This window comes from Rana temporaria, chromosome 2 (genome assembly GCF_905171775.1).
Source record: "Rana temporaria chromosome 2, aRanTem1.1, whole genome shotgun sequence".
Lineage (NCBI taxonomy): Eukaryota > Metazoa > Chordata > Amphibia > Anura > Ranidae > Rana > Rana temporaria.
The window spans coordinates 369,339,434-369,351,838 of NC_053490.1; the positions used below are offsets into that span (position 1 = coordinate 369,339,434).

Below are 12,405 nucleotides of genomic sequence, written 5' to 3' on the forward strand. Positions count from 1 at the left end.
CAGAAAAAGTTTCTCCAGCAGCCAATCAGAGGAGTTTTTTCCCTTGCGGGGCGTGCTGGAGAGGAGTATATCTGTGACAGGTGTCATGTGTTCTAAAATCTTTGCGGGGTCTCCGTTCCAGGTGCGGCATCCACCTTCAGGGTGCGCGCATCCATGGCCCCCCGCCGGCGTGGCCCACCTGGCCATAATTGCAGACTACTTCGGACCTCATCCAGAGGTACAAGGGGACCCCAGTGATTGGCTGGGTTCCCGGTTCTATTGAAAGGATCCCAGGCTGGGTGCCGTTCGATTGGGGAGTCGGTTTGAGGAGGACCCAGAGGCAGGTCGTCCAACAGAGCCTGAACACACCAATTGGGGATCCGCTGACCAGAGTACTGACAGGTATGTTTGCTGTCATCTGGTGACTGATGCAGAAATCTACTGGGAGGATTCGCTCTATCTATCTAGCTCAGTTATTGTAATTGGCCTGTGGCAGAGGCCCAAGCCGGGTCTGTGAGAGAGGCCCGTTCCTCCCAGAAATCCTATGTGACATCTCGGCTGCCAGACCTGTAAAAAAGGGTTTGTCCGGGGGCACTTTTCCCACTCAGTTGGAGTGGCGACGAGTTACAAATTGGTACTACGCAGAGCAGTACTGACTGCTCTATTTAATATCCAGGCCTGCTACTGCAAGGTTCTTGCTCTCTCTCTTTTCATCAACTGTGTCGTTCCCAATTGATGTTGATGTTGGCCGTGTTGGCCTGGAAAATAAAGCATTGGAAAAAAACTTTATTCACTGTCTGGACCTTCGCTCACTGTTTGTTTCTACAATTACACCCCTAGACAACGCCAGGGTAACTTAATAGGCCCAGACCCAAATTCAACCAGTGGCTCCTTCGGGGGTAGCGCTACACATTTATGTAACTCCTAGGGGCATATTTTTAACGCAAAGAATCTGTTAGTCAGCAAACATTCTCTGAAGATGAATCTTCCAGGTCCATGTGTTTTAAATTGCTGAAAGTCGCATTCATTGCTTTATAAATAAATCCCTAAGAATTAACTTATGTATGCTCCTTTTTTAGACTGCAAACTTTACTATTGAAAGTATTTTCTTATATCTGTTCAACAATATAAAAATTTAAATCTTCTATCTGTTCAATAATAAAAAAATTTACAAAAAAATCCTGCCAGAAATCTGGTGCAGCCCTGTGTCATGTGCACCTTGTTATGTTATCTCAAGCATCTCTGCTCCCCAATAGATAGAGTATCGTGTTTTAGTGTTGTCTCCTTCAGACAGGAAGTGGGTTACTGGCAGGATCAACAAGGCAAAAAAAAAGGAAAACAATTTGAAAAAAGGCAAACGAATGCAACCACCCAGGGCTGGTCCCAAGACATTGTGCTGCCTGGGTCCAAGAATGAAATGCTTGGACCCACCCCCAAAAAACTAAATCCCACCAAAAGGCCCCCACATCCATTATTTTATATCATGATAATTAAAACAAAATGTTTATTTATCAGGTAGCCAGATTTACATGTAACAGCACCTTAATTATATGACATTCCAATTTTGTTAAATTTCCAAGGGGTGGGCTATGGCAGTATAAGGGCAGGCTAGGTCCATATAGGGGCAGGCGGAGCGGTTTGTAAGGCAGTTGTCGTCATGGCACACAACTGCTGGAAAAATTTGCTGGGTAATTTGTTGGTCATCAATTTGCTAGGTAAATAGAAGAGGAGAGGCGACCATTTGTTCAGTTTGCTGCCCCTCTCAAAGTGCTGCCAGGGTCCAATGGACCCATTGAGACCCATTGTAGGGCCGGCCCTGCAGCCATCTAAAGAAAGGTAAGCTGCAGTATATTTTATCTATCTTTTCTTGAGTTTAGATACACTTTAAATCCTTACAAGTCAACGTCTTCCATATCATCTATGGTGTTCTATGTTAGATAGAGTTGAATTTATAGAATGTGTGTAGGTTTGCTATGAAAGGTGGCAAAATAATTAAAAATGATCACAGGAAACACATTTGCAAAACTGTTACATGTTTAAAAAGAACTAAAAATATTTCAATATTTTTCTAGTTACAAATCTAACCAATATTTTTAATGTTATTAGGTTACTGTACAGAGCTATAGACTTCCATATCATCTATGGTGTCCTATAGATAGAGTTGAATTTATAGAATGTGTGTAGGTTTGCTATGAAAGGTGGCAAAATAATTTAAAACTATTACAGGAAACACATTTGCAAAACTGTTACATGTTTAAAAAGAACTAAAAATATTTCAATATTTTTCTAGGTACAAATCTAACCAATATTTTTAATGTTATTAGGTTACTGTACAGAGCTATAGACTCGCACGCAGAAGATATGGGACCCATCTATAATTACCGCATTGAAATTGCAATCTTCTTCATTGTCTATATCATCCTTATTGCCTTCTTCATGATGAACATCTTTGTTGGATTTGTTATTGTCACCTTCCAGGAACAAGGGGAGCAGGAGTATAAGAACTGTGAACTGGACAAAAATCAGGTAAAAATTAACGGGTTGTAACTTTAACCCTCCTAGCGGTATTCCCGAGTCTGACTCGGGGTGAGATTTTCATACCAAAAGCGGTATCCCCGAGTCAGACTCGGGCTTGCCTCGCTGTAGCAGCAGACAAAGTTACTTACCTTGTCCCTGGATCCAGCGATGCCACCGCGCTGTGTGAGCGAGCGGGTGCTCGCTCGATTCACACAGCGTCCTCCTGTGCCGCCGATCTCCGTTCCCTGCGACGTTACGATGCACGGGAGCGGAGAATGGCGCCAAATTCAAAAACGTAAACAAACACCTTACATACAGTATACTGTAATCTTATAGATTACAGTACTGTATGTAAAAAATACACACACCCCCTTGTCCCTAGTGGTCTGCCTAGTGCCCTACATGTCATTTTATATAATAATATTTTATATAATATAATATATATAATATTTTATATAATAAAAACGTGTCCCTTTATGTCAAAAATGGTTTTAGAGCAGCTAGAAAACAGCGATAAAAAATTATAATCACTTGCAGAATTGTGCGATAGCGATTTGTGGGAAATTTCTTCATAAAAAAAAAAAAATTATGACAGCAACAATTCTGCAATTGAGCAAATTTCAGTGATTTTGAGTTGATTACATTATTGAATAATTTTTATTTGCATTATATTATTATTTGTTATAATTATTTATAATTATTTATTATATTATAATTTATAATTTTTTTTTTTTTTTAAATGTCATACCCGGGATGCCTATTAGACACTGGTTTGGTCAGATTTAAGTGAGTTATTCCTAAGAATTACAGGCCTACAATGTAAAACGCCAAATTTCCTTGCAAATAATGGTACCGCTTTCAGCATCTTTTTTCTGAAAGAATCATACCGCCAGGGAGGTTAACAGAAGTATAAAAATTATTGGAAAAAAAATTACCAGGTTGTTTTTTTTTTTGCAATAAGCAATTGCTTATTGTATAGAATATAATATGTTATATTTTAGTGTTTAACTTATGTTACATTTAAGTCTGCTTTCTCCAACAGAGGCAGTGTGTACAATATGCCTTGAAAGCCCGTCCGTTGCGGCGGTACATCCCAAAAAATCCACACCAATATAAGATCTGGTATGTGGTGACCTCCTCATATTTCGAGTACTTGATGTTTTTTCTTATTACACTGAACACCATCAGCCTTGGTATGCAGGTAAACATTTATTGTCATTGTGCTCTTATTTATCAACTCATCAAGCATGACTATATAAAATAACCATTTTTGTGCCTCCATATTGTATTTTCACCATCATTTCCCAATCTTAATCCTGATTAAGCCTCACTTTATAATTTTTTCCCTTGAAATTGGGAACAACCATGCAAAATCCCCAATTAAACTAATTCAGAATTGCATGAAATATTTTTGTCCTAGAAAATAGAATGATTTAAATAGAAATATTCCTATCTCTTCTATTTGATTCTTTTTATCACTTAAAGAGGAAGTAAACCCTGATAGGTGTTACTTTCTCTTTGTTTCCCTGCAAAGGTAAAGCATAATGGGCTACTATGAATTGCATAGTAGACCATTATGTGACACTTACCTGCAGGTGAAGCCCGCAATGTCCCCGTCTTCCTCAGCTGTAGCCGCTGTAGCTAGTAGCCGCATCAGCTCTGATGAGAATTACACAGGAGTCATGTGTGTCTTTTGGTCCATTTCAGGTCCTAATTCAGCCCAAAACTCTGGCTGAAATTGTACCTGAAACGATGAATGGAGAATAGTGTGCAGTGGAGTTTGGCTGCTATGTTCATCCTTAAAGGGGTTGTAAAGGTTTGTTTTTTATTTTCTAAATACGTTCCTTTAATCTAGTGCATTGTTGGTTCACTTACCTTTTCTTTCGATTTCCCTTCTAAATGTTTTTTTTCTTTGTCTGAATTTCTCACTTCCTGTAAGCTTGCCCCCATCACCCCCTGGGGGTTAGTCAGCCAGAACAGCTTACTCAGGAGGAAAAGAAAGTGAGAAATTCAGACAAGGAAAACAAAGAAAAAAAAACATTTAGAAAGGAAATCGAAGAAAAAGGTAAGGGAACCAACAATGCACTAGCTTAAAGGAATCTATTTTGAAAATAAAAAACAAACCTTTACAACCCCTTTAAAGTGGTTGTAAACCCTTACAGACCACTTCGCCCTACAGGTAAGCTTATATTAAGGCTTACCTGTAGGTGTAAGAAATATCTCCTTAACCTACACGGTTAAGGAGATATTTGCAGAAAAGTCTGCACCGATGTCTATGGCGCATGAGCAGGCGCAATGAGCGTGCCGTTAATGAATGGGACTGTGCCGTTCCTGATGGCTCCCACACGCATGCCAGTGATGTCATCGATGCTCCGGCCAGTTACAGTGCCAGAGCAGCAACACCCGGAAGTTACTCCGGGTATCATGGCGGCAGCAGAGGAGAGGAACAAGGGTCGCTGCGGGGGCTTCGATCTCAGGTAAGTAATTCATAATGAGCTAGTATGCTATGCATATGCATACTAGCTCATTATGCCTTTCTCTTGCAGGTTTTTTTTGTTTGTTTGTTTGTTTAGGAAAACTTTCAGGCCCCGTACACACGACCGGTTTTCTCGGCAGAATCCAGCAAGAAACTCGATGGGAGACGTATTCTGCCGAGAAAACCGGTCGTGTGTACACCTTTCGCCGAGAAACCCGTCGGGAAACTCATCGAGCCAAATAGAGAGCATGTTCTCTATTTTCTCGTTGGGCAATGGGAAAATTTGGCTCGACAAGTTTTTTGACAGCCGAACAAGGAACTCGACGGGGAAAGCGATGTGTTTCGCCCGTCGAGTTTCTTGGTCGTGTATACGGGGCCTCAGAGGGTTTACTTCCTCTTTAATAGCAATAAATCAAGAAGCTTACAAACATATCCCCAGTTTTGAGTGGGGCAGTGATGATAGAACTTAGCATGCCATTTAAATGTGATTTTATTGGTTTAAATTAAAAAAAGTAAATGTACAACGTATAATATATAGTGCTCCTTTGGCATTAGCAATCCCAATTTTTAAAGGATGCTTTATACAACAGTGTAATTTCTGTTAAAGTAAAGCAATCACAAACTCATCCCAAAGTGAACATATGATAAAGAAAGATATAAGTTACCATCAGTCAAAGGTACATGTCAAAATAATCAGCAGACCAAAAGATAAAGGCACCTGAAGCTATAAGCTAACATTTAATGTACAATTCAAACTCTGCACTTGTATAATTGGGTAATCCTGCTTCCAAGCCTCCCTTTGACCGTCATTCTTGACCCTACAATGTGATGGCAGTTTCACTGACTAATACGTTGGCTGAGGAAGCTGCAGATAAGGTTGCCTTTAACAAGAAAAGATTTGTCACAGGTTTACTAAAAAGTGATATTTATTGTATATGAAGATCTTTGAGCTGTTTTCTGTCATTATACAGCACTATGGGCAGACTCCAGAGTTCAGTTACGTGTCTGACATCCTCAATGTGGCCTTTACTGGAATCTTCACAGTAGAAATGTTTCTCAAGCTAGCAGCATTTAAAGCAAAGGTGAGTTTATAGAAAATTCACACTTTAATAATGCAAACGCAGAAGGCAATAAATTGGGACCATTCCAATTAATGTTATCAAGAAAGAATAATATCTGTCATTTTAGAGCCCATTCACACAGGGACGACTTTGAATCTGACTTTAAGTCCCCCCAAGTTGCCCCTAGTCGCCTCAAGTCGCGCTGCATGAGAAAATCAATGTAAGTAAATTAAGCCATCTTAATGCACCGACTTCAAAAAAGGTTCCTGTACTACTTCAATTCGACTTCTAGGCGACTTGTAGGCAACTTGTACCCATTGATTTCAATGGAAGTCGCCTCAGAAGTCGGATCATTGTCTTAACTGAGGCAACAATACAGGAAGAGAACATACATTTCTCAGGCAAACCCCTCCCTCCCACAGAGCTGATTGTTGTTTGATTGGCCACTGGAAAGCCTCCTGTCCTGGAGGCGACTTGAAGATGCCTTGTACTGTCCTGGAGGCAACTTGAAGTTGCCTTGTAAGTTGCCTGATGATTCATACTCAAGTCGTGTCCAAGTTGCCTCCCAAAGTCGTGCTGGAATTTGTGTTGCCCCTGTGTGAATGGGCTCTAAAAAGTGTTTAGGTTTATTGTTATATTTATTCAGTTAAGTGCATAACCCATAGACAATCAGAATCCACATGCTGAAGTCAGACCAGTACATGATGAATTTTAATTTCTGTAGGTTACTACAGTTTATAGTGTTTTACATATATTTTATTTATTATGTTCAAAAACAAAAATGTTACCTTTTTTCATTCTTAAGCTAGGTACGTATGAAATGTTGCATCTAAATTTTCCAGAAAGCAGGATGAACTCTATGCCCCATTTCACATGTTTATTTATTGTTTTTTGGCATTTCTACTGTAAAAAAAAAGACTGTTTACGGAGCTCAATACCTCAAGAAGTGACTTTCACTTCTCCCTATGGACTTGAGATCAATGAGAAAGAGAATCTTAAGGAAAACAGTTTATCACTGTAGAAAACCCAAAATGTTTTCTGATGACTGTAGCATAGGTGCAACCCATTAAATGTTTACAATTGGAGTGCTCACTCACAAGGGGCCACTGGAAATACACAGGTCTCCCTTACCTGCTCAGAGGCTGCCAGGCCCAGGTACAAACCTCCAGAGACCCCCAAAAAACACAGGCTCAGTATTGTTTTTTTTTTTATATATTTTATTGCAAAACTTGAACAGGAGAGAGGGGTGAGTGTGCAGTATACTCCAAAACACAGGTAGGTATTAGAAGACAGGTTCACCGGCAAAGTCCTTCAGTAACAGCCTTAAGTATTGCTGGGGGTAAAGGGGACAGACAGCTAATCTGTAACTCTGTAAGAGCAGTCACTGTCCATGTAGCATCTAACACTCAAAGCACAAGCACCCCTGGAGCTCTAGCCAAGGTCCTACTGACAATGTCCAAAGTCCAAGTTACTCCAAGGCCCTCGGTCAATTACATGCTGAGGCCTGAAAGCAACAGCTCTATAGTAGCACAGGTTGCCTCTCTGGGGCAGAGTCTCCAAGAGAAGAGAGCACTAAACAGCTTTCCCAAACATTTATCTTCTCCCAGTCACATCTTCTGTGCACCCCCTCCAAGGGATTGGCTGAGGTCAGAAAAATATTCATAACCCAGTGGCTAACTCTCCTATTCCATTTCTGGAAGCTTCTTCCAGAGACAGGCATCAGTTAATCAACCACCAGGCTTAGGGAGATGTGACCAGACCTAGAAAATAAATTGCTGCTCAGAACCAAAAACTAAATGTAACTAGCCTAGGGCAGGGCGTTACACAGTAAAGTGGAAAATTATTATAAACATCAACTTAAAAACCTGAAACCTAGAAAATGCAAATTAGCATCATTACCAAGAAGTTATCAGTACTCCGCTCAGGTTAGAGCGGGTAGTAGCCTTACTTAACTATAATTATTGTTATAATTGTTTTTACACTACAACCATATGGATCGGACTTTTGGCCACCTCTTAAGAGTGTATGAATCATTCTGTACTGATATACTATTTGCATCCTAACAAAATGTGTTAAATTGTAAAATTTTTGAATAAAAATCTATTGAAAAGAAAATGTATATTAGAACCCCAAATCATTTTACCTTTAAGAATAAAAAGGACAAAAAAATTACTATATATTGGACTTTAAGGGTGCCCAAATATATCTACAATGTACACCACAGTTAAAATGTTTCCACAAATGTATTCAGTTTCTTCTAAACATTTAAAATCCATAACATATTAGCCATAATAGCTAATTTTTATAGTCTGTTTTGTGGGTGCCTCCCATCATGCCCTTGTGAAACATGGGCATGAGACTCTGTTGTGCATTTTTGATGCACTTTTGACACGTTTTCCATTCATTTCAATGGGGAGCTTTTTTTGTTGCTGTTTTTAACACACCAAAGAAAGGCAAAAACACAGCAAAACCCCATCAGTGTGAAAGCAGCCTAAACGATTATTTGTTTCACAGTTAATCTTGACCTTCCCCCTTTTAATAATGTACTTATATCTTTGATCTTAAGTCAGATGGTTGTCAAAGTTTTAAATGATGATTGTAACGGAACCCCAAATGGGACAGGGGTTAACGCCGTTTAAGATATTCCATTCCAAACCCAAGACAGCTTATTGACACTCCACAATCCGGCGAACATGACCCATACGGATTCCCCCAGAAACGAGACACACAGCTCTGTTCTCTGGTTCAAAATGAATAGACACTTTAATGAGGAAATCAGGCTCTTTATATACAGTCAGTAACCAAGAATGAACAATGACTCAACTCCACCCACAACATTATACAATGGTGCCTAACGAGCCCCCCTTAATACACATCTTTTAGTCAGTCCTTCTGACTCCAACTCTGACATAATCTACATGAGCTAATTAACTGATCATTTAGTGAAGAAAAGTATACCGCTCTAAAAACAATCAATCCCCATTGTTAATGGGGAAGGTAGTGCTGCGCTAATGGGTGGTGGATGGGCAAGTGTATGGACAAGTGGGGGAAGGGAATGAAAAATGGTATAACTGAAAATGAGAACAGTATAAACAAAAATAGCATAAACAAAAAAATTGATCAGTGAACGATACTGGTGCAAATCATATAACTCCACACATTTCTCTTAATGTGATAAAATACACTAAAAAATTAGGTAATGGATAGTGCAAAAAATTGTGTATAACACAACACCCAAATAACTGTGATGGGTAACAATATTAAACAGGTGATGAACAGTCCATAAACAAGGCTTAAGCTGTATCAAAAAAAATATATATATATATATATATATATATATATATATATATATATATAAATATAAATAATAATTTAAAAGTCCAAAAATTGAGAAAAGGGTGCTGATGTAGGTCCGCAGTGTGAGGTGAAAGGGGGATGGGTATCCAGTGATCCTTTTAAAATGAATGAGGATGTCCCCTTACCTTACTGCTGTAAGGTAACAGCATATAGATCCAACCACATTAGATGGTTAACCAGATGGGCTCTGATCCAGAAACGACAGGTCCTCCTTGGAAGTCTCGTCCCAGATTGATCAGTATCTCGCCCCAAAGGAATAAAGCATCGATAGTGTGATATCGTTTTTAAAATTTTAATTCTCGTAAATAATAAACAAGGGTACTCACATTGTTAAAAATACAATTAGGCATGTAAAAAAGAAGGGGGGCAGTCTGTCGCCAACGTCACCTCCGATACCTCTCATTTTAAAAGGATCACTGGATACCCATCCCCCTTTCACCTCACACTGCGGACCTACATCAGCACCCTTTTCTCAATTTTTTATTGGATATTGGAATATTGGACTTTAAGGGTGCCCAAATATATCTACAATGTACACCACAGTTAAAATGTTTCCACAAATGTATTCAGTTTCTTCTAAACATTTAAAATCCATAACATATTAGCCATAATAGCTAATTTTTATAGTCTGTTTTGTGGGTGCCTCCCATCATGCCCTTGTGAAACATGGGCATGAGACTCTGTTGTGCATTTTTGATGCACTTTTGACACGTTTTCCATTCATTTCAATGGGGAGCTTTTTTTGTTGCTGTTTTTAACACACCAAAGAAAGGCAAAAACACAGCAAAACCCCATCAGTGTGAAAGCAGCCTAAACGATTATTTGTTTCACAGTTAATCTTGACCTTCCCCCTTTTAATAATGTACTTATATCTTTGATCTTAAGTCAGATGGTTGTCAAAGTTTTAAATGATGATTGTAACGGAACCCCAAATGGGACAGGGGTTAACGCCGTTTAAGATATTCCATTCCAAACCCAAGACAGCTTATTGACACTCCACAATCCGGCGAACATGACCCATACGGATTCCCCCAGAAACGAGACACACAGCTCTGTTCTCTGGTTCAAAATGAATAGACACTTTAATGAGGAAATCAGGCTCTTTATATACAGTCAGTAACCAAGAATGAACAATGACTCAACTCCACCCACAACATTATACAATGGTGCCTAACGAGCCCCCCTTAATACACATCTTTTAGTCAGTCCTTCTGACTCCAACTCTGACATAATCTACATGAGCTAATTAACTGATCATTTAGTGAAGAAAAGTATACCGCTCTAAAAACAATCAATCCCCATTGTTAATGGGGAAGGTAGTGCTGCGCTAATGGGTGGTGGATGGGCAAGTGTATGGACAAGTGGGGGAAGGGAATGAAAAATGGTATAACTGAAAATGAGAACAGTATAAACAAAAATAGCATAAACAAAAAAATTGATCAGTGAACGATACTGGTGCAAATCATATAACTCCACACATTTCTCTTAATGTGATAAAATACACTAAAAAATTAGGTAATGGATAGTGCAAAAAATTGTGTATAACACAACACCCAAATAACTGTGATGGGTAACAATATTAAACAGGTGATGAACAGTCCATAAACAAGGCTTAAGCTGTATCAAAAAAAAAAAAAAAATATATATATATATATATATATATATATATATATATATATATATATATATAAATATAAATAATAATTTAAAAGTCCAAAAATTGAGAAAAGGGTGCTGATGTAGGTCCGCAGTGTGAGGTGAAAGGGGGATGGGTATCCAGTGATCCTTTTAAAATGAATGAGGATGTCCCCTTACCTTACTGCTGTAAGGTAACAGCATATAGATCCAACCACATTAGATGGTTAACCAGATGGGCTCTGATCCAGAAACGACAGGTCCTCCTTGGAAGTCTCGTCCCAGATTGATCAGTATCTCGCCCCAAAGGAATAAAGCATCGATAGTGTGATATCGTTTTTAAAATTTTAATTCTCGTAAATAATAAACAAGGGTACTCACATTGTTAAAAATACAATTAGGCATGTAAAAAAGAAGGGGGGCAGTCTGTCGCCAACGTCACCTCCGATACCTCTCATTTTAAAAGGATCACTGGATACCCATCCCCCTTTCACCTCACACTGCGGACCTACATCAGCACCCTTTTCTCAATTTTTGGACTTTTAAATTATTATTTATATATATATATATATATATATATATATATATATATATATATATATATATATATATATATGTATATATATATATATATATATATTTTTTTTTATACAGCTTAAGCCTTGTTTATTGACTGTTCATCACCTGTTTAATATTGTTATTGTGTATATTGTGTATTTTATCACATTAAGAGAAATGTGTGGAGTTATATGATTTGCACCAGTATCGTTCACTGATAAATTTTTTTGTTTATGCTATTTTTGTTTATACTGTTCTCATTTTCAGTTATACCATTTTTCATTCCCTTCCCCCACTTGTCCATACACTTGCCCATCCACCACCCATTAGCGAAGCACTACCTTCCCCATTAACAATTACGTATGGTTTGATACACCTTTCAGTGCCGCAGCTGTACCCTCACCCCTCCCCACTTCCCTTCCCCCTCCCCTTCCCCCCTTGTTCTCTCCCCTGATAAGCGCGGTAATATTCACTTTTTTCAATCAATCCCCATTGCTTCCGTCCCAACAAACCAAGAGGGTGCTGGCTGTGCTCAATTACCATGAGATGAAAGAAAAATCCTGGATCACCGCACTCCATTTACACAAAAGATCCAGGATTTTTCTTTCGTCTCATGGTAACTAATCATTTACCCAGACAAGGTGACTCTGACATATGACCTTACAAGATAGACACCTGCTATACAATACACATTCATTTAGTAGACATAATTTACATGAGCTAATTAACTACAGCTGATAAGTCAGACATCTGACCTTTAGACTGTCTATTAACTTGCAATACACATTTATCATCAATAGCCCTTCACACAATACAGGGTCA

The 12,405-nt window shown here is 38.8% G+C and overlaps 1 protein-coding gene across 2 annotated transcripts in view; it reads left to right on the forward strand.

Annotated features, from left to right (window-relative positions):
• CACNA1S (calcium voltage-gated channel subunit alpha1 S) overlaps positions 1–12,405 on the forward strand; it is a 214,629-nt gene that overhangs the window by 148,859 nt on the left and 53,365 nt on the right. For both annotated transcript variants that reach the window (XM_040337734.1, XM_040337735.1), the window contains exons 26-28: positions 2,304–2,505; positions 3,539–3,697; positions 5,944–6,054. In XM_040337734.1, coding sequence (XP_040193668.1) covers positions 2,304–2,505; positions 3,539–3,697; positions 5,944–6,054 — 472 coding nt within the window. The remainder of the gene's footprint in view (positions 1–2,303; positions 2,506–3,538; positions 3,698–5,943; positions 6,055–12,405) is intronic.